Here is a 23,753-nt window from a genome sequence, read left to right as displayed (position 1 = left end):
TATTCTTCCTCAAGACAGAATTCCTTCTCTCCAGCACAAACTTCCATGCTCCAAGTGACATTCACTTCATCTAATTTAAGTTTCAGATGACTGAAGTCTCATCTAAACACTACACTATCTGATACCATCTACAATAGGGTAAGAAAAACAGAGATGTCTCCAGAGAGGAAGTCATCTTGTCTCTCTGACTCTAAATAGATTTAAAAAAAAAATCACACATAAGCCTACTTTTTAGAAGATAAAAATTAAGGGAGATGATTCTCTTTGTATGGAGCAGCTGACAACTCTTTAATGGTCTAGTGTTATGACCAACACTGATACAGCGTTAGATTAAACATTAAAAGTGACAAATGCGGAAAAATACACACATCAGTTCAAATCTCAATGTTTTACGCAGCATAAATTAATGTGTTTATCGTAGTTGCAGTAAAATCAAGATGAACAGTTGAGTTTCTCTATGACTTAAGTTAAATCACAACCAGCGTTTGAAGACAACTCATATTAGAAAGCTGTCAAGAACTTTATTCAGTAACCTTATTCTAGGCATGCAGCTAAACAGAAATCTAACACACACAACTTATAGAAGAACATCTGTAAAAATGGGCAATGAATGCAAATTAGCGTAGAAATTTAACAAACTTTATCACACAATTACACAATACTTCTGTAGCTGCCTGTAAGACAGAAGAACATGCCTTCTCAACCATGACAACGCACACAGTGCTTCAGTGTCTGCTACATGCTGTTGAATACGTATTTTTGTGACAACTGAATCAGTCTAACGTTCCATGTAACACAAATAACAGCCCAGAGAAAAACATCTTGAATTCAATTTTTTTGTCACATTAGCTTGTATTGCAGTAAAGACCTTCATGAAAGAGCTGGTCCGTGTTGCAATTTTTTTAGAAAGAAGGGAAGACTGAAGACAGTGGGGAGGAAGCATCTTTTAGCAGGAGTAAGCCACATTCTGTGAACATGTGCAGAACTTTTTTCTTTTGCCTCTTTCTCTCTACTAAGTGCAAATAAACCTTTTAATCTGTACCGCACTTTATCCTGTACACTTTTCTCATATTTCAAAGTAGGGCAATGATTCCTTCCTAGTTATTCTTTTTCCGGTTTTTCTAAAATTATATTTATTCAGAAAGGTTGTTAATATTTTTCATACCACAGCCACATGTCCCAAGTTGTACCACACATCTGCTGTCTCCTCCTCATTTTCAGCCAAAAACAGTGCACGTTCAAATGAAGACAGAGTCATATCATATTGCTGGGCATAGAAGCAACAGAGGCCCAGATTGTTAAAAAGTTGACAGTTATAAACACCCATCTGCAGGAGCCGTCTAGAATGAAAGAAAATATTTAGGTGTTTTTTTTTTTAATTAACTTCAAGTAAAAATTCTATTCTAAATGACAAAGTTCTCTCCTCCTTTCTCTGTATTCTGAGAAGGTGTAATAACCAAATCTTACACTTGGTACAGCTCTCATGAAGGGCAGTGCAGGGCATTTTTGATTAGTAGAATCAAAGCTGTGCAAAACAGTCTTTGTGTAAATAAGGTAACTTCTGTCCTTCTGACTGCCACACGATCTGACTTTACTGTAAGACAGAGCTATATGCAGACTTTCTCCATTTCCTCTTTCCAATCCCTCAACCTCAAAGAAGCTGTAATTTGTCAGTTACTTTTTATAACTCTTCAGGCTTCAATTGTTTTGCTTGATTCCTGTCCTTCAGCACTGCTCTAATTAGTACTAGTAACTTTCACATGTGACTCTATGTTAATCTTATACTTGAAGCATACCTCAGATTTTTATTCAAATTGATGTTGTTTAATGTGTCTTTTAGAATGGAGATGATTTACAAACATTCTGTTTATTAACGTTTACAGGAAAAACAGATACGCTAAGAGAGCCAGGGAAAAAGAGGGCTGCTGTATGCAGCATGACTGTGAGTTTCTGAACCTGAAGCATAAAAGAGCTCAGGTCCAACAGAAATGAGACTGTAGGGCTTATATTGACTTAATCTGCTCTTAGACTTCAGAACATGACTCAGGCTCCTTTTCACTCTGATTGAATTGAAATAAAAAGCAAGCAGCATCATTTAACGCTATCTTTTTATTGCTTTCAGTAAAACATGGGGGCACCCCAGCCCACGTTCAAGTAAGGGATTTTGTGGTCGCAACTGTTTGCGACTCAGGTGGAGTTCTGCAAAGACTACACTTATTCAAAGGCCTAAATAGGAATTAAGATCCAGTGCTCTCAAACTGCCACATGCTGTGAAAGAAAGAGCTGGGCCCCTCAGTTCAAGAAGGACAAGGAACTGCTTGACAGAGTCCAGCGCAGGGCCACAGAGACGATTAAGGGAGTGAAGCATCTCCCTTATGAGGAAAGGCTGAGGGAGCTGGGTCTCTTCAGCTTGGAGAAGAGGAGACTGAGGGGGGACCTCATTAATGTTTATAAATACGTAAAGGGTGACTGTCATGAGGATGGAGCCAGGCTCTTCTCAGTGGCATCCAATCATAGGACAAGGGAAAATGGATATAAGCTGGAACATAGGAGGTTCCACTTAAACATGAGGAAGAACTTCTTCCCAGTAAGGGTAACAGAACACTGGAACAGGCTGCCCAGAGAGGTTGTGGAGTCTCCTTCTCTAGAGATGTTCAAATCCCGCCTGGATGCGTTCTTGAATGATCTGATCTAGGTGGTCCTGCTCTGGCAGGGGGATTGGACTAGATGATCCTTTGAGGTCCCTTCCAATCCCTAACATTCTGTGATTCTGTAATTATTGCCGGCTGAGACAATACGTAAATTCGTATGCTGATTTTATGGCAGTATTCGCCCAAATGTTAAATCATCCCACCATGCCAATCTCCTAACATTCTTTTTTTGCTATCAGCATTACAAAAATCAACTCTTCATATTACCCTCCCACACGTTCAGTTCCTCCTCCCTCCCCAGAAGTGTAGATACCTATAAAACCGCAGAGCTATCTCGGGCTGGTCTGAATAAAAATGGTTACTGCCAATGCAAGCAATGGCTTCCACGTGAGTATTGTCTTGTTTTAAGACGTCTTTATAGTACTCTGCAGCTGAGGAGATATTGTTCATTTCCTAAACAATTAAAAAAAAAATCAGATTAATTCTACTTTTTATCACCGATTTTTATCATAAAACTTATTAAAATGTCAATCCACTGAGTTCTCTATCTATGTCCTGTACAGTATTTAGCTGAGATGAACTATGTATGCTCTTACAGTTCTCTGATTGTACAATGGAACATCACCGACTGGCATCTTCACAAGCGACACGCACATCCACGAGAAGAATGCATATTAATTTATGAGTGCTAGCTGTACCTGTCATTAACTCTATGCCATAGCTACAAAAAGAGATTTGTTTTTTTTATTTTTTAGAAAAAGAGATTGGTCAGAAGCTTAGCATGTGCAACAGGCATTTGCTACTTTTTGCACAATGCCTTGCGATACACAGTACCGTGCAGTCAATTTCTCAGCATGGTAACATACAGCAGACTTAGTTCCCCGGCAAATGTCTCAATCGTTTTCAACGTTTTGTAAGTCAACTCATGAATTGCTCTGAACACAAATGAGGATATAATTGCATATGAAGAATTATTACATGCCTGTGAAAGCAGGAATCGGAGATTTATTACCAAAACTTTTACTAGCTAGGATATGCCAGTTAAGAGAACTATATTGCATAAAAACATATACTTGGATGTGTGATACTTGGAAGATGAATCAGGGCTAACTCATTGCTCTTAACAATGTCACACTGTTTCTGAGGAGTGCAAGTCACCAGAGGACTCTACCCCATATGAGAAGAAAATAAATTAAAATATCAAAACACACTTATGTGTTTAGAGAGGAATAATTTCTACCTGTGTGCTGTAGATACACTGTAGTCTCAACATTACTGAAGAATAAGCTTTTATTTAACCTCAGCAGTGTCTTTAGCCATGTCGTGGGTTAGGTTGTAAACCACCCCACACACACAGCTGGTCAATCCCCCTCCCCCACCCCCAGGAATGAGGGAGAGAATTAAAGAAGAAACGGGAAACCCGTGGGTTGAGATAACAATGATTTAATACAGATGATTTAATACAGTGTATGTGCTCACCACCCCCTCGTATGCGAAGCCCGTCTCGTCCTGAAGCTGCAATCCCGGACGAACGCGAGGCCCCGAAATAGAGAGGGGCAGAGAGAGAGAGAGAGAGAGAGAGAAGGAAGGAAAAGCAACAGAGCGAAAGCGCAGCAAGCGCAAAAGCCAAAGCGCAAAAGAGCCAAAGCGCAAAAGCCCTTCTTCCCGGCTGCCCCTCACTTTTATACTGGGCATGACGCTGCATGATATGGAATACTGATTGGCCAGTTTGGCCCTCAGTCTTAAGTTCCACCACAAATGACAAGGGGAATCGTGTCCCCCTTGTCCCAGCTATGCTCCCCCCTTATCCCGCCGTGTTTCTGTACTCCGCACACTGAAAAGTCCTTGGAGTTTCACTTCCAACCACAAACATCAACTTGCTATCAACATTCTTCTCAGAGTGAGCCTCTGAGTAAAACCAAAACACGGAGCTCTTCTGGCTGTTAAAAAAAACCCAACTCTGTCCCAGCTAAAACTGGGACAAGCTATGAAACAATATACTTCCTATGTTTAAAGGAAATAGTGCTAAAGCAGTCTCTTTGAAAACAATGGTTTTTTTAAACCTGAAAAAGGTCTACAACTCTTCCTACTGTCAAAGGCAGTGACAGAGAAGAAAAGCTCTGATTAAGACGCCTGATACATATATTCCACTTGTGAGTCTACATAATGAGAACAGCTCTGTGCTGCAATACAAATCTTTGCTAATGACGCTATAATCCTGCACTCGGGTGTCAGTACAAAACTCGATCCTGTCAACTATATGCTGCTCTTTAATAATTCCTTAAAGGGTTATGCAATGTTATGTATGGTTCTGCAAAATAATATCCATATTAAAAACTGTTTAACAATTCAGAAAGAAAAGTCTCCAAAAATTATGCAGCTGTTTTTTCCTTGCTGAAGGACAAAGAGGATTTAATATGAAAATGGATTAATGCTTAGGGGTTAGATGAGAATGATGAGAACAGGAAAGAATGCCAAGCACGAATGTAGACAAAAAAAAACCCAACTCATGACTTTGTTTAAAACGTTTGTTCTGGAATAGCATCATTACCAGCCTTGACTGAAAAACAACATTAAGTCCACTGTTTGACACGAAAATACACACTTTTAAAATACAAAATGCATGGTTACCAAGCTAAAATGAAACTACTTTAAAAGTAATCCTACTGAAAGTAACATCCACCTCCTAATCTAAGAAACATCCACATTCCAACTGTTCTCACTAGTTTAAGAAACTAGTAACAACATGTAGTGCTAATAAAGACAACATCGACAAGTAGACTATTTTGCTGTTTAATCCTGCTAGCAGGCTGTTCATGACTTGAGCAGTATTAGTATGATGAAAGGTATACAAACTAGACCTAGCTACATGGACAACATTCGGATCACTTGACTTAAAGTGGACTTGCTTCTGAGTGTCAAAAGCAAGCAGGATCTCACTAGTGTGATTAACCATTTAAACAAATAAGCTTGCAAGGCTCCCCTGACATTACTTTGGTATATTTGTGCAAAGTTACCTGTTTTGCATTAGTGATACTGAAAATCAATGTAGTTAATTTTTGATGACCTTATAGTTATAGTCAACTATTGGCACTTTTTTCTTGCTGAGGCAAACCTTGGCCACAATAAGGACTGCATAGTAGGTGCATACCTCGTAGATTCTGGCAATTCCACAAATAAGAGTCACTTCTCCAGGAAATCGATCTAACCCTTGCTTGAAAAGGTTCAAAGCTGTTACAGGCTGATCCAAGCGCAAATACACCTAAGCAAATAAAAAGTGTATATAAATGTCAAATGTCTGACTTTTATACTTGTACTGCTGTTTAACAAGGGAGATAAATAAAAGCAATTACACCTTCCTTTATGCAGTAAACGATTAGCTGAGATGGTAAATAATACTGGGAAAATATTGGAGTGAATGCTGAATAAATATCTGTAATGAAGATAAAATAGGCTAATTAAGATAACTAAATTTGCATGCATATCATCTAGACATTATTAATTCATCTGGACATTACTAATAAACCAAAAGAGTATCTCGTTATTTTTTATAATAGTAAAACAATACACTTTGACACTTAGATGAAAGCATCACCTTGAATATTTTCCTGTTTAATATATTTTTAAAAACTTATGTTTAGGCTTGAAAGAACTGAATCTTCAGGTTGATAGTGCTGGAATACCAAAATATTTCACTTAGTCAAGTAAGACTGCACTGCACAGAGCACTGACACACTCAAATCTCCTTACTGCTCTGCGAACCTTCCCTGTCACAAACAATAAAATCCCGTAACAGAAAGAGGGCAGTTTGGCCTCCGTAATTTTAGCTTCTGTGTTGATTACGACCACGTGTGATGCGGGTAATGTTGTGTGAGAATTGGATAGAAGACATCAATGCGTTGATAGAGACCACCTCTGCAGCTGTCTCAGAGTACAACTGTAAAGCCCTCCTGTTGTGGGTACAGTAAATATAGCCACAGCAAAGGAAAAACCCCGCACATCTACTTTGGGAAACTAGATGGCTAGAGTGATTAATCTGTCTCCCACTGAGTGGAAAAGTGTTTTAAGCGCTCCTGTTGGAGAAATATTACATTAAATAGTGTTAATACTTGATATGACTAAAAAAGTAAAAGAATCTGTGACTGGTATCCGATACAAACATTTTGTGATGCAATGTAAGAAAAATATCAACGTTAACTGAACACCTGAGAAACCTCCAAACCCATTTTCTGCCTCTGCCCTTGTGCTTCATGGACTTTAGAGTGTCAACAATCAAAATACTAGTTAAAGTCATACGTTCTTTATTTGCAGCTGCATCCCGATAGACATATACTGCTGTAAACATTTGCAAAGAATTCTTTCTCACAATGCCTGAAGCGACATTCCCAATTGTCAAAGAGCTGTCAACTGAGAGTGCCTTCCTAGTAAAGGGACTGCCATTTCAGGTTGATGACCGGCAAAAAGTAAAAAAATAAAGGCAATGTTTTCCAGTCGCTTTGCTAATGTCACTTGCACTTCCTGTATTAAGCTAGAAAACTAATTCCTTCTTGTGAAAACCAATGAAAGAGCGAGGGGCTTGGGTTTTTTGGGGGGCATGGTACTTCATACACTAGGACTGCACTAATGAGGCCATCAATTCACCTCATTGCTTGCTTTAAATTGATTGCTTTAAATCAATAATTTATTCCTAATGCACTCTACCTGGGCATGTTGCTGTATCTAAAACAGACTTCAAGACATTTGCTGTAGTTTTTCATTTATAAACCATGCAGTAATTTCTGATGAACCTTATGTCTGCATTACATATTAAACTTTAAATAATTGTCTCCATTGTGACTGTCATGCTCCTCATTTTCTTCCAGCGGCAGTCTTCTACAACCAAATTACTTTGTGAAAAGTTTCAGTGGAAAGTACACACATGAAAGAGAATACATAATAGCTGGGTTTGACTTCTTAATTAAGAACAACCAACTTGGCTGTTTGTTCTACTCCTAAGCATCACCTATGTGAGTGACTTCTACAATTTATCCTAAATGTGTGTAGTAAACCAATTCATATTCTCATATCTGCAAATAAATTCATATTTTCTTTGTTTGAACTGTGAGAAAATTTTAATTAGCTGGTTTTTTGTTTTGTTTGCTGGCTTTTTTTTGACCTGATCTAAGTATGAAGCACAGTTATCTTCATATTCTTAGGGCAAAAAATATAAAAAAAGGAGGACCGGAAACTAGATCTGTTCCATTTTTATCTTTATGTTTGTTTATGAAGTATGTTTTCTGAGCATTATGACTCAAGTCTGCTCTATTGCTTCATCTTGAGGTTCGCTCCAAAGATGCACTCACTGTGCAAATACTGCGTGCTAAGGCAACACAGCCACAGTACTCTACTATGTAATTTCCATATCCAGTGGCATATCACATTGCCCAATATCTCTGCAGACTGTAGAGCTGCTGTCCAGATGAGTCACAAAAGAAATCAAAAGATAGACAGGACACGTTCCACCTACTTGCAGCTGCTTTAGGGAGACTTGCTCTTTAAGAGCACTACAGCTGTAGTCATTAAGTTTTGGATGCTAAACGCAGAACGGCTCCATCTTCTTTTTGGTATCTCTCTTATCTCTGGTAAAAATATCTCATTTCCAGCTCTTCTGGGTCATAATATACTTTGTAACTTCTCGGCAGCCCTGACTTCTTTAAAGACTCTTTAATTTTTAGTTTTCTTTCAGTCTTATCTTTTCATAGATTACATTTCAAGGGAGAGTGAGCTTTCAAGGAAAATATTTAAAAAAACAAAACAGATAGCTATTGTAATAATGAATATAAACAGAAACTTAATTGGTACTGTAGTATTGGCCTGTTTGCACAGAACTTGAGGCAATCCTATTATTTTTTTAACAGCTGCTTAACTCAAGTCTTATTTTTTCAGTAATGTCAGATTAAACTACATCTCAGTGCCCTACTCTATTGCCTGTCCACCCACAGTCACTAAATCATGTTGTGCGATGCTTTATACTTGAGCAAGCTGGTCTATGGAGTGGGAGGTGGAAGTTCAAATGCAGCTTCTACTTGAGCTAGTAATGATGTGGGGGGATGCATATCTCCCATAACAAATCGCTGCTTGTTAATCCAATTACTCTGCCAATTTAATCACTCTGCATAGCTCGTGTGTTTTGCAGAATGATTTCTGGTAGTGACAGAAATCTAAAATTACTAAGCTCAATTGAGTAAACTAACTCAAACTGCTGAAGGCAAGTCTCCAGATAGCAATGATGATCATTTAAATACAAAACATAAATTGCTCAAGAAATGTAAAGGTAAAGCAAGTAACACAATATGAATGTCTGCATTATCCAATAGTAGTGATGACTTTTGGATAGGTGTGTGACAGCTGGCTTACAGGGAGGTGATAAAGAGTGACTGACTTCATCTCTTTGCAGGACAAGAGAAAGAAAAATGTAGTTTTAGTTTCTTACAGGCCACGATTTCTTGAATGTCTTGGAAAATGTTTAGAATCTGATGTGAACCCCCATAAATAAGTAATTCTGAGGCTTAGCTGCACCACTTGTCCTTCTAAAGATTTTAATGCCTTTATTTAGACAGAACAGTCTCTGTTTCAAGGTCTCTGGTTGCTTCCTTTAAGCTCACTTTGTTTTGATTTTGCGTGTGGAATCAGGATTTTGAGCTTCACTCTTCACTTACTATTGCACTAGTTTCCTAGGAGACCATATATAACTACATAGTTCTTCATACTGGAACTTCAATAATTCCCTCTATATAATCCTCATTGGAGTTCAGAGCAAAGAATATAGTAATGAAGGAGATTTGTGTGTGTGTGTGTGTGTGTGTGTGTGTGTGAGAAATCTGGAAGCTCCACAATCTTTTTGTAAACTATAGACTTTAATTTCAACTGTTAGCATGTATTGCCTCAGGTCTGTATGGAGATCACACACTATTAAACTTAATGGTGTATCAAGCTCAGTACTCAGCTATTCTGGTCTACGGATTTCTCAGGGATAGTCTGGAATTTCACTTCTTTCATAAACAAGTAAATTTATGACTTACTTTTGCCAAATACAAGATTGTATCAACCATGTCCTGTTGCTTGAGAGCTGACTTAAACTGTTTTTCGGCTTCACGATATAATCCTAACCTAAAGGGACAACAGACAGACATAGAAAGTATATGTTTGTGTGTTTTTTGTGGTTTTTTTTTTTTTAAAAAAAAAAAGCTTACTAAATAATGAAGCAGTGCACACTAAACCAAACATGAACTGCCTAAAAGCATGCTTTAAGGTCCTATATTTGTGTGCATGTTAACAAAACCCATGCTGTTACATATATCAAGGTTACAAAGACAACCATTCAAAACTATGAAAAAGGCAAATTCATGAAATTTGGTCCTCTTTTTTAAATGCAGCATTCTGGTGCTAATTGAATAATGATGTCTTTGTTTTCACAGGACTCCCTCCTGCTCTTTGTGCAGAGTGGACAGCAGAAAATGAGCAATTAAAAGTCATGCCTCAACCTCTACTCCATAAGGTTTTGGAGCAGGATTTCCTCACTCATGGCAGAGATCATATAGATACTCTTCACTGCAAAGTTTAGGGAATGCTTAATCATCTATAAAACACTTTCTCTTAGCCTCATATAGGGAATGGTGAAACTTTTGTAGCTGTAGTAAATATTTAACTGTGTGTTGAAAACATGCTGTACTGTAAATGGCACCACTTAGGACCATCCAAGCAGATCACTTGGGAGGGGGCAATATATGGCACATGAACCTCACAGAAGTCTGTTGCAGTAATCTATAAATGCTATATAAGCTACAAAATTAAGAGAATTGTACCATTCCAACAACAGCAAAAAGGTACACTTTCTCATATGCAAATTACCTTTTCTTTCCTTCAGCCAAAGAGCACATACACTTGGTGAAGAAAGACAAAACACAGTCAGAACAGGCCAGCCAAAACAAAAAAACACAGTCAATGGGGACATAAGGTAATTTTGGATCCTGGAAATACATGTGCCTGCTTGGATGCTTTAGTCTCTGTAACACTATTCATGAAAATCCTGAAAGCGATAAATGACCTCAAAGCTTAAAAAAAAAAATAAATCAGTCTTATCTTCTAAAGAACATCAAAAAAAGGTTAAGGATAGTGAAGAAATTCATTAGTTTGAGCATCTAAAAAGAAGCAATAGCTTCAAGCCAAGGTACAACATGGAATTTTAAAGGGCTAACTGCTTTGTGTTATCAGCCTGTTCATAAAAGAATTGCTTACAGAATTGTAAAGACTGCAGATGATGCTTCAGTTTTTTAACAACCAATACAGTATCTGTATGTTTTACATTCATGGGACAAACACATTATAAAGATTGAAAGAGGGAGCTGCCTCAGTGTTTGTTTGAATTACAAGAAGCAGCGTTGTATCAGGAGGAATTTCACCTGATTTGGTAGAGCTGGTTGTTACAATCATAGCTAGATCCTCAGCAACCACTCTAAACTGCTTGCAACAAGCTCTCCTCCTCGCTGCTGCCACCCTTTCCTCAGAGAGGCACACTGCTGCACAATGCTGGAGTACTCCTAAGTCATTTGTATCAGATGCTCGGGTGCGGGATGTCAGCCCTGAGGCCTTGGCATCTTTGGAACTGGTACTCCTTGGGCAATGCACCTCTTGCAGTAAGTGTCTAATGTGAATATTTCATTTTTTATTATCTCATCAATCTGAAGCCCTCATTGACAGTTAATTTCTCACGTTAATATTGTCATATTCATTTTGTCATGTTTTAACAATAGTTCTTTGTACTTATTTACTGACTTTTCAAACAATGACTTTGAAACATATTAAAAAAGGTGAAGATGCAACTAATTCAGTTACTTAAAGGTACTCAATGTTGATACCTTCACCTCAAGCAGATGAACATAATCTCCTTGTATATTAAAGGAGATTTAACTGTAAGCACAGCGCTCCCCAACTAAATACTTACTGAACTATTTCTCAGTGTCCAGTATTGTGCAACAGACCCAGCAGTTCGGGCCCTGAACTCATACTCACTGATCGCAGAAGAAACGAACAATGGCTTACCTATAGTAGCACTTCCCGATTTGGACTTTCCACCACCAGTCCTTGAATTGTGCGTGCTCAGTGGCAAGGGCTGCCAAATCTAGAGCCTTCCAAAACAAACCCATCATCTTAACATTAATACCTTCAATGTTTACACAAAGCGAAAGAGCATGAAGTGAACAATGTAAAGATTTTTGTAAAGAGAAAATTTTGAACAAAAAGTTCTGGTAATCATGAGGTGGGGCACTGCTTTATGTTTACTATTTTTATAGCTCAGTGCATAAAGTAGCTGAAAGGATAATTTGTCCCTATAAGAACATGTAATCCAAACAGCTTCTACTAATTCAAAGAGAAAATATAAAACTAATTTTATTGGACTCCTGAAGTGCTGTTTCAGAATTTAAAGAACATTTGTGTAAGCTGAAACACTTTTTCCAAGCTTCCAATCCTTGTTCGCTAAAAGTTGTTACAAACAAGTAAAACTGTACTAAAATAAAGAAATCAGTTCAGCCCATTTGAAATACTGTAGAAATTGTCATCTCATTGCTAATATCAGTCTACCTCCACTTCTGGCAACTGTCAGATATATAAAGTAAGTAATACTTCCTTTAAAAAGTCTATGACTTAAGTAATTATTTTATGACTGATAGGAAAAATAGACAAATATTCTAAGAAATAGATAGCTATTGAAGAGCGTGGAGATCTAAAATCTCTTTTATCTGGTATATTGGAAAAGGTATGCTAGGTATGCTAATCAATGTGCTACCATCAGCCACCACAGACAGAATCTATGGCATTTCATGTTTTAGCTATAATATCAACATTTCTGTTAAAACAAATAGGTGTGTGTTCTGTACCAAAACCTACCAAAGCAGCAAATGCTGGAGTTCCATCTTTTTTCAATTCCATTTTGTCTCAGAACATATCAAAGCCATGCTAAGTTTGTTACTTATATTTTAGGGATATCATCAGAATTCGTCCCAAAAGCTTTAAACACAATATTTTTGTAGCAAAGAACTGACCTTTTTTATTGTTTTTATAAACATTTTGCAGACCACAGAAATCAGAAACTAGCTATATATGTTAGGAACAATATGGAAAAGTTCTGTGCATTGGCCACTCAGAAGCAGAGAAATCAATAATTTCCAGGAAAAAAAAAGAATACTTGAAATACTAGACAGAGCCTAGTTTAGTGACATCTACCTCTGAGTTTGATTCCTGTTCTTTCTGCTAACAAAACAAGGCTGCAGGTAATCAACAGGTGTTGATTTGACATAGCACAGCAAACTCAGCAGAGCTGACAACTTGGACAAGTTGCTCTCTTTTGGCTCTGTGAGATAAATACTTTGTTTTCTGCAGCAATTCAGTCTAAGGAGTTGCATTGATGCTGTCCTCAAAGAGAAACGGACAGTTGTCATTCGCTGCCTCTGAGACAGGAGAGAGAAAACTGAGGAAGGCTTACAATTCTGACATCACTATTTCTTCCAGTTAGGTGGAATCCTCAAAGACCCCAGTTGGCAGCTCTTACCTCGGTTGACCTTTTGTTTCTTAATGGCTTTGCAAACTGCACAACAGGGCCTCTGGATGCTACAGCTATAAAGGGGAAGAAGCTTGCTTCAAGATAGAAATTACCTGTTCCCCTTCCAGACAAATAATTTTCTTTCACCTGAAGGTACATAAGGAGTTTCGTCCCAGTACTGGGAAAATTTGGGAAACAGTTGATTTTAAAATATCAGTTACTTTTGTTGCACTTATAGATGTATAAACAATGTGTGTGTTGGTCAAATACCATACCTGCTTCTAATGCAGCATGAGCAGCCACTTAAAATGAGTAAGGATCATACTGCAAATAGTACGCTTCAAAGAGCTTTCCTTAGAGTGCTCTGATGACAAGTATTGAAGGAGAAGGATTGAATTTCAAAAAATGATCCCTTCTGTAGCTACACATTCAGCTTTCTTTCTGGTACCCTAATTATTTCTGATAACTATTTTATGCAAGGCTAACAATTCTGGCTGTTATTGGAAAGTGGGAACTAAGACTGCTTCAGGCTTAGTAGACACATCAGCAGTTTACCTGTTGGTGCAGATCCTGAACTCTTATTGGGATCTCATTACTAACATCAAGAAACAAAGCACAACTTTGTTTTGAAGTTAGTTTCTGATATTAAGGTCTCTTTGTATACTATTAAGGAAGTAGAAAGGACTAGGAAAACCTTGTTTCTGATACTTTACAAGTGATCAAAAATTTTTAATCCAAAAATACTATAAATGTTACCAACATTTCTAAAAAGTGTTTGCCTGAAAAGGCTTTGTGCATATGAGAATCAGATTTTCACACACTAGTAGTTAGACTTTCTGCTGGTATTATAGCAAGATCTTTTGACAATGTGGCCTTTGAAATGTTAGTAAATTGATTAAAATAGACTTTAAAAAGTCAAAGCCTTCACCTTGCCATGTCAATACCAACTGCTAGCATATCTCTATTTCAGTTTGCTGCAAACTTTTTTTTTAATTGCACGGTTTAGGTACAAATCGATGTTCAATCTGCACAGCATGTTAATTTAAAACTAATCTATAATAGCAGTAGCAAGTGTTATGCCTCTTCTGCACTCTCCTGTGCATTGCTGAATGTAGGTGCAGTCATATTAATAAAAAGAAGGGAAAAGACTGAATCAGAGCTGTTATCAAAGCTGTTTTTAAATGAAAAAGAATGTTGATTCTTTAATTGTAACTTTATTTAGAATGATTCTGAGATTCATTTTTTTACCATTACTTTCCTTAGCTAAATTGTATTATAACTAAGACTTCCAAATTGTCAACTAGCTGGAACTCAGTATAAAACAGCTTGTAGAGTTGTGGTAATTTACTGTTGTATTGCAAAATTAAATTGATAAATGCACATTTGTTTGAAACTTAGTAACTTCATACATAGCATTGTATGCACCAAGAAATTAGATAGATGGAAAAGATAGCAAATGTCTGTTGCTTCTTTCACGTGCTGCTGAATGGCAGGAATTCTCCCAGCAACAGTTATCGACTAAAGTCTTACTTGTAGACAAATCAACACAGGATAGTCTATAAGGTAGCTGAGTAAATGACATTAGCCATAGTCAATTTAACACAATTTCTTTTGATGAGTGTCTTCTGGATTTCTATAGTTTGTAAACCTAATATAATTCCATTAGAAATAGATTTCTATCAGAGAGTCTAAACTTCAGAATATTAGGAAGAACTAGGGAAATATCAGAGGTCATGACTTCTGGCCCCAAGTATATATTGCACACTCATTGTTCTTCCTCAGGACGAAGTGTCTTGTCATCATTACCCACCTGTGGATAATGGTAGAATATGATGTCAGTCTACTGCTGAAAAAAGTAGCCGCTGAACTATTTCTGGGTAAGTCTCAAACTGCCCTGCTCTTACAGCATTTAGCCCATAAAATGGCTTTTAGAAATAGCCCAAGGGATACAGAAAGCCAGTTACTAAGTATACATGTTCAAAAGGAAACGAGTTAAGAACAATAACAGATAGGGTAATAGTAATTCCTTCAGAGAAGTGTTTAATTTTTCATTAAATAACATCAAAGACCTTTGAATACATTTTCAAGTGCTGAAAAAGCTCAGTGCTTCTCTCTTCTTGCATCCCCATGTTTCTGATAATTGATAGATTACAGATGTATTTACTTTTAATTTGAACTGCGTTTCTACCATTGTTTGTCCAGTTGAATGCACATTGATTAATGATATTTCTCAACTGAAATTGCTGAGGATTTTTTTTCTATGTACTGGCTGAATACTAAACAGAAGATAAATAATAAAACTGCCTTCGCTTCTTAAATAATAATGCAGTTGAGAACAGTACAGAGTGTTCCAGATCAGCACAGTGACAAAGAAAGGATATTGTCACTACTACTTTTGTGTTTTATTTGCAAAACTGCAGGAACTGGTCTTCCAGTTATACCTATGCAGAAAGTCCACAATTAGAGGCTTTTCAGCCTATACAGTCACAAACTCAAGCCAATTTTCCAAGCTTCCAAGTCTTCCAAGCTCTTTCATCTCATCTCATGCAGAAAAGTGTTTTGTGTGTTTTTTTTAAGAATGTGCAACATCACGCAGTAGTAGGTAATACAAAGGTGCAAGAGATATCAGTGAATGTTCTAATGGGTGATCAAGTAAGATCCAAATTAACTTTTAAACAGTTAACATACATATTGTTTCTCTGTTGAATCCTAACCAACTAAATTTTTTTCAGGGAGAAGCAAGAAAATGAATTTAGTTGGTTAGGCCATTGGTAGGAGAGGTGAATAAACAGTGATGCAGCCAAGTTAAAGCAGAAGTTAAAGTATTTCTCTTTTGTTTAAGAAAAATTAAGGCAGATGAGGCTCAAAAGGAAGAGAGGACAGTTTGGCCTATAGAATTATATTGAAAATGGTGTAGAAAGTGCAGAAGAAAAGAGTGATAGCAAATGAAAGAAAGCAGACTGAACAGTTTAAAAAAAATCTCTGTAGAGATACACATTACATTATAAAGGTACCTTGTACTGTGAAGTGTGACACATTTTTTTTTCCTACAGGATGCTATCATTAATCAAACATGTTGATCTCCCTCTCATTACACAATAAACAGCAGTGACTAAGCTGACACTTCTTTGCTTGAAGATATTTGTTCAAATGGCTAGGGTGCATAAAAAAAAACATAGGGAAAACTTTTCCTGTAAGACAGTGATTCAGGATTATCAGCAAGGATTTCAAAATACATGCAGCACAGTATAAAAAAAGCCTACAAATTTTTTTCTGGCGTGCTTGGAAAATTCCTTGCATTTCATGAAATTAACTGTCTAGCCCAGAGAATCCTGCATGTCATTAAAGTGTAGGTCACAGGCACGTGTGGCACCTTATCAAGTGACCCTTTTATTCTTAGTGAACTGAGTTCTCAGTAACAAACATAAATTTTAATTATTAGTGGCATAAAACCTAGACATTTTCTTCATATTTAGTATTAGAACATGCACATGTTAATTGCTATTTCTCTCTGACATTTCTGACACTTGCACTTACTGTTTCAATCGTATTTTGGATTAATAGTGCATTGCAATTCAATCCTCTTAAAAGAATGCTATGCAATAAATTGACAGTGTACAACTATAATCATTTGATACTAGATTAAAAAGCTTCACATAGCAGTACATCTGGAAACGGTTCTGATCTACGTCAAGAACAACAAAATATTTTCTGTGTGTTATTGATTAACTGGAGAGTTTAACTTCAGATCTAGTCACACACCAGTTAGTAGCATTGCAGAAAATTCAATAACTGCCTAGTCAGCTATGCATTATTGACATAAATGGTTCGTTCAAACAAACTTCAAGCAGAAATTTTGATTCCACTTCAACTGGGTGCATATATCTAACATAACGATGAAATATTTTGACACTTTATTCATTTCCCTGGGTGAACTGCCAAAAAAGTTTTGCCACCTTTATCTATTTCTGAAAGTTTAAACAGTATGTACTCAAACTTGATCTTACCCATTCAAGTGCAGTAACATATGAAGAACCACAGAAGAAAAATTTTGGATAGAGTAAGAGGGAAACTGACTGTATAATTAGGAAAAATTTTGGAGAATAAATGTTATAGACAATAATATGGACAATATAATCTTTCTCTTGAGGCCACAAAACACCTCAGCACTGTGGAATTAACTTTCTAGAAAATGTGTTCAAAGTCCTAATGATATTTTACTTTTTCAGAGTTTCACAAAATACTTTTCCTTTCTGTTCACCCAAATGCATAAACAAACATCTCAGTAGGTTAAAATGTCAAATGATGTTCGATTCAATCACTTAACTATTTTGTCAGGTATTTTCACCTTCTTCTGTTAACAGACAGTCTTTCACAATTTGTTGCCCACTCTCAAGCCTCAGGCACTCTGAACTTTCTAGGCAGCTCAGCTTACCTGACCTGTAGTTTCAGCCACTGCTCAGGCTCCAGTAAATTCTGTTAACATGAAATCATTAGGCACAGGGATCTTATATTGACAGATGAGAGGCCTGGTTTTAAGTATTAGAATGTTTTGCATCTCAAAAAAAGAAAGCAATCTGTATCTTGTTATTTGCAAATTACCATCCCTGATCATTAACCACCTAGGAAAACATTTCTCTCTTTCAAACAACTTTTAATGCTTCACTTCTGTACTCAGATGTGATGTACTACCTTCATCCTTCGTTTAGCAGAATACTGATAGAAATAACTGAATGATACTTAATAAAAACTGAAAGAGGAACATATGAACTACTCACATTTTTTACGTCATTCTCATGGTGAAAAATATATTCGAACAACGCCTGTCAGAATAATATTTAAAACATTGTCATATTTTGAGATAAAAATTGATAATATTATTTTAGAGGAATACAGAGTCTTGATTATGTTAGGCAGAAATCAATTCTTTGTGAAAGCAATCACATTCACACACCACAATTGCTGACATTTACATTTAATTAAGACTTGAATAGACAAAAACTATAGATGTGCTACATTGTCATTACAGGAAAGCATTTTAATTCTTAATTTGTTATAAGAGATTAGTGGAATTGTCTATTATCTTTGGTCCTTAAAGTCACTTTTAAAAAAAAATGCAGCTATGATTTGAAAGTGAATCTAGATTTGAAAAAATGATACCATTTTCATGACTTTTTAACTGTAAAATCAACAAGTGATCTAACAATGACTTTTTGCAATGTATAGTTGGGTGCTTATGCAGCGCCAAATCTACTTAAATTAAAATAGGTTTATTAAGAATGTAAGATGAGCAAATTTTGCCTTGGGGAAAAAAAATTCTAAATCCTGTAGGGTTTAGAATTTTGGATATGTAAAGGAAAAACTTTTTTATTTCTAAATGATAAACGCTAACAATATTGCGCTTCTGAAACTCAAACGCACCATTATAATAACACCAAAGCTTAAAGAAGTGACGTGCATCAGCTGTGCTGTGGTAACTGCTCACAAGCCCACAACAATTGCACAGCAATATAACTGCATCTTTGGTCAGTCCTGTATAAAAATAAGCAAGTCAGACTACTCTGTAGTTGTTTTGCACTAGAACATAGAAGAGTACATACCAGGTAATGAGGTGGCATTTTAAGTGAATAAAATGATGTTAAAATATACTAGATAACTAATTGAAGACTGGAAGCCTCTATCCTCAGAAATGTAGTATGGGTGCCAGTAACACAAGGTTCAATCGAGTTGAACCTTGATATTTTTCTGCATCTAAAACCCAGGTCTCATCTCCTTCAAAAGAACAGATCATTCTTCTAAATTCTTATTATTCATCATAAAGAATCAAAATAAAATATTATCCCATGAGGAAAGAAATAAAGAACGAGACAGTAGTCTTCTAAGGGCTTCCGTGACTCTTTTACCAGCTTTTTTTAGACAAAATTCTTAAAAGATTTACCATAAGGAAACTAAAGAATTACTAATGAACTGTCATGTCTGGTGAGGAAAGTAAACCACAAGCTACTTTTCTTCTACCTTTGGTCGGAAAAGGCTCTGAATGGATGATTAGAAGACATTAAAGATTTATAAATAAAAACAGATTTATAGAGAGATTAGAGTAGGTGGATAACAAGGAATAGAAAATAAAGACGTAGCAGAACATTTCCTCCTCTAGTTCACTAACAGGGAAGCATTCAGTAAAAGTCAGTAAATCTAAAGTGATAAAAAAGATGTTTTCTTGCATGGCTGGCATGAGGAATTTACTGCTGTTATCTACAGGCCCTGACCTTCAAAAGGATTTAAATGACTGAACATTCACTTGGATAAAGATATCTAAATAACTCTATAAAAAGTCCTCAAGCTAAAAAAGATAAAACTGCCTGTTTCATGCCATAAACCAATTGCTAACTGCGATCCACCAGACGCTCTGTCTGGTGACAGGTGATATCTAATATGTCTACTATGGGGTTTCCTGCCATAGTCCTTAACATGGTTGATGCTAGTCAAAGAGAAGCCACATTCCTGTATACTTCAAAATATCGGAAGACATAGTCATGCAAAGAAAAGATAGCTAATTTAACTTAAAATAAGATGCAAGAGTATACTTTGCAAATATATAAGGAAGAAGCACGTAGAATGAGTATATACAAACGTGAATACACAGGTTAATTACAGAATCATAGAATGGTTTGGATTGGAATGGATCTCTTAAGAACATCTAGTTCCAACCCCCCTGCCATGGGCAGGGACACCCTCTACTACACCAGGCTGCTCAAAGCCTCGTCCAGCCTGGCCTTGAAAACCTGCAGGGATGGGGCATCCACAACTTCTCTGGGCAACCTGTTCCAGTGCCTCACCACCCTCATTGTAAAAAATGTCTTCCTTATATCTAATTGAAATCTGCCCTCTTTCAGTTTAAATCCATTGCCCCTTGTCCTATCACTACACGCCCTTGTAAAAAGTCCCTCTCCAGCTTTCCTGTAGGCCCCCTTTAAGTACGGGAAGGTTGCAATAAGATCACCCTGGAGCCTTCTCTTCTCCAGGCTGAACAAACCCAATTGTCTCAGCCTGTCTTCATAGGAGAGGTGCTCCAGCCCTTGGATCATCTTCGTGGCCCTCCTCTGGACCTGCTTCAACAGCTTCATGTCCTTCTTGTGTTGGGGACCCCAGAACAGAACACAGTACTCCAGGTGGGGTCATGTTGAGCTTCTCTTTAATCAACACTCCCAAGTCCGTCTCCTCAGGGCTGCTCTCAATCTGTTCTCTGCCCAGCCTGCATTCGTGCTCAGGATTGCCCCAATCCATGTGCAGGATCTTGCACTCGGACTTGTTGAACTTCATTACGTTCACATAGGCCCACTTGTAAAACCAAGGTCTCTGGATGCCATCCCTTCCCTCCAGCATGTCAATCACAGCACACAGCTTGGTGTCATCACCAAACTTGCTGAGGGTGCACTCACTCCTACTGTCCATGTCACTTTACAAAGATGTTAAACAGCACCAGTCCCAAAAATCAACCCGAGGAACACCACGCGTCACTGGCCTCCACGTGGACATTTTGAGCCGTTGACCACTACTCTTTTGAGTGTGACCATCCAGCCAATTCCTTATTCACCGAGTGCTTCATTCATCAAATCCATGTCTCTGCAATTTAGAGACAAGGATGTTGTGTGATACAGTGTCAAATACTTTGTGCAAGTCCAGGTAGATGATGTCAGTTGCTCTTCCCCTATCCACCAATGCTCTAACCCCATCGTACAAGGCCACCAAATTAGTCAGGCAGGATTTGCCCTTAGTGAAGCCATGTTGGCTGTCACCAATCACCTCCCTATTTTCCATGTGCCTTAGCATAGCTTCCAGGAGGATCTGCTCCACGATCTTGCTAGGCACAGAGGTGAGACTGACTGGCCTGTAGTTCCCTGGGTCTACTTTTTTTTCCTTTTTAAAAACTGGGGCTATGTTTCCCCTTTTCCAGTCAGTGGGAACTACACCAGATTGCCACGACTTCTGAAATATGATGGATAGCGGCTTAGCAACTTCATCTGCCAGTTCTCTCAGGACCCACGGATGCATCTCATCAGGTCCCATGGACTTGTGCACCTTCAGGTTCTTAAGATGGTCTTGCACCTGATCTTCTCCTACAGTGGATGGTTCTTCATTCTCCCAGTCCCTGCCTTTGCCTTCTGTGACTTGGGTGGTGCGGCTAGAGCTCTTGCCAGTGAAGACTGAGGCAATTAATGCGGATTTAATACTTGCAAGATTTGTCCCATCTTTTTGGGAGAGGTGACAGCTCGAAGAGTTTTAAAACTTTAATCAATGATTCTTAACACAGAGCGCAGTCTGCAGTCTCACCTCCTGCTTTGGCTTTAGCCTTAACGGTGTCTTGTTTAAAAAAGAAGTTATAAATCCATGCAGCTCCAAATTTAAACTTAGGTCTTACATTCCGTCTGAAATGTTAATGTCATAATGTATTAGCTTCATAATATTGACAAGTACACTTGCTGCCTACGGATGTTTCTATGACTGTTGTTTTATCGTTTTTGGCTTAAGCCTCTTTTCATATGAAATTGAAGGAAAACAGAGCTACCCTACTGTCCTAGAAAATGCTAATTAAAACCCAAAATTGTTAAAAATATATACGTTCCTCATTCCTTACAGCTGTTGCTGAGAATAAATACTTCATCAGAAAGCTAACCTACCTACTTAAATAGTATAGAGTTACCAAACACACCTAAAAGCTAGTTGTCTTCAAGCTGAAGAAGTAAGCCTAGTTTCTCATGGATGTGTCTGTGTTTCTTAATCCTTCCTACGTTTCTTACATTCTCTCAATTTATAGGCTGTGATAGATTAAGAATAATGTGTGTGCTGCCTGACTCCTGGCAAGGACGTAATTGGAAAAAAGGCCTGCGGTTCTTTTCAGAACTGATAAAGAACTAGCTCGTAACTGCTCTCAGACAACAGTTTGTGAGTCTTTCACTATCTCACCAGACTAGAACTTACCATATTTGTTATCTATTCTTCTGCCTAGTTTGGTTAAGACACCAAGGGACAGAGACGTAAGGAGTAGGTGAAGAATAGTGCAAACACACAAAATTTATTTCCTTTGAAAACCAGATTGAAAAGCAATGCCCTACATCAGTCTAGATCAAGTTTTAAAAAGCAAAGGAATTTGCTAATTGTTTATGAAAAATTATTAACTAAAGTTTTGGACTGGAGGAGCTAATTTCCACCAGCAGACTATTATGTACCGCTAGTCTTCTAGCAGTGTTCACCACTACGTTTCACAAAACAGATGGAATACATACAGGTTCTTTCAGCTCTAGGTTGCTAGCCACATATAGCTCCTGAGAGTGCGTCTGAGAGTCGTTTCATATCTTGTGCAAAATTAGTTGTTGGTCTCAGCCCAGCAGTTGATTTTTGTGAGCAAAGCATACACAGTAAACACCTTCATCTATACAGCTGGTTGTGTTGGGGAAAGATTCAACTGAAAGGCCTGAGAGTGATAAATCAATACACAACTTTTAGGTCCCTTCCACTCAGAGCTGAAACCGTAAGTTTGGCAGATAACCTGGATAAACCTGTTCCATCGGCGGATAGTATCAGTTTCAATTGCTGTCAATCATAAGATCTTAACTGAAAATGAAGAAGAATTCTGAACAAAAAGATGAAATATTTTTACATAAAAAATGTTAACCCATACCACAAAATCAAAGGGAAAATCCAAACCATTTGAACACTTTTTGGCCAGGATTGCCATCTATTTGTACACAGAATATTTTATGTTATACAAATATTTTTCCTAGGTTATACTTTCAACGTAACCTCTTCAGACATTTTCAAGTCTGGTGACCACTGTCAAAAGATAAGTAACACATTATTTTTCTGAACTTTACATCTACAAAACAGTTCATCACTGTTTGTATCCTCAATCCCATGTACATTAGAATGATGCCAGAAAATAAGAAAAAGATATCACAACATTAACCAAAGTAGTTACATACCTTTGCCAGTTTGGGTTTTTGAGCATATTTTGCTAAATTCAGTCGAGACAGATTTATGAAAGGGCCATCTGGATTTGTTAGCATTGAAGCCTGAAGGGGAGAAAGAAGTTTTTAAGTGGGAAGATTCCCTACGCTTTTCCTGAAAATTTTCAAAATATTAGTAGTATATCAGAAAAAACCAAACCCAAATAAACAAAGCATTTATAGACGCATTGCTCTGCAGTTGGGATACATAACAAAAAAATCTTCTAAGTAAGATTTCAGATGATCAGTTCACACCTGCAATAGTGAGAAGATACCACATTTTGCCATTAATGGGATGTTAATCTGTATTTGTGCCAGTTGCAGTTTATTAATTTTGCCAATAGAACAGGATAAAACTAGTATAGTTAATTTTCCTTATCTTCTGAAGTGACAGACACTGAGAGATTAGTAATTGTTTTGTAGTAAACTGAAAAACTTGGAGAAGGTTTCAACATACTTATGGTGAAATCATGTCATAATCTTTTCGTGGCCTTCAGTGAATAAAAAGGAGTCCCATAG

The 23,753-nt window shown here is 37.3% G+C and overlaps 1 protein-coding gene across 5 annotated transcripts in view; it reads right to left on the bottom strand.

Moving 5' to 3' along the window:
* The window catches only part of TTC8 (tetratricopeptide repeat domain 8), a 47,228-nt gene that overhangs the window by 4,118 nt on the left and 19,357 nt on the right, over positions 1–23,753 (bottom strand). For 3 of the 5 annotated variants that reach the window (XM_086613186.1, XM_086613187.1, XM_086613188.1), the window contains 7 exons: positions 23,211–23,300; positions 18,009–18,053; positions 11,733–11,818; positions 9,713–9,800; positions 5,803–5,913; positions 2,965–3,104; positions 1,166–1,340 (listed from right to left, as the gene is read on the bottom strand). In XM_086613186.1, the coding sequence (XP_086469312.1) occupies positions 1,166–1,340; positions 2,965–3,104; positions 5,803–5,913; positions 9,713–9,800; positions 11,733–11,818; positions 18,009–18,053; positions 23,211–23,300 (735 nt within the window). The remainder of the gene's footprint in view (positions 1–1,165; positions 1,341–2,964; positions 3,105–5,802; positions 5,914–9,712; positions 9,801–11,732; positions 11,819–18,008; positions 18,054–23,210; positions 23,301–23,753) is intronic. The other 2 variants (XM_086613189.1, XM_086613190.1) reach the window with 1 other exon arrangement.

Source organism: Tauraco erythrolophus, chromosome 6 (genome assembly GCF_009769465.1).
Source record: "Tauraco erythrolophus isolate bTauEry1 chromosome 6, bTauEry1.pri, whole genome shotgun sequence".
Lineage (NCBI taxonomy): Eukaryota > Metazoa > Chordata > Aves > Musophagiformes > Musophagidae > Tauraco > Tauraco erythrolophus.
This window is presented reverse-complemented; position numbering and strand designations above follow the sequence as displayed.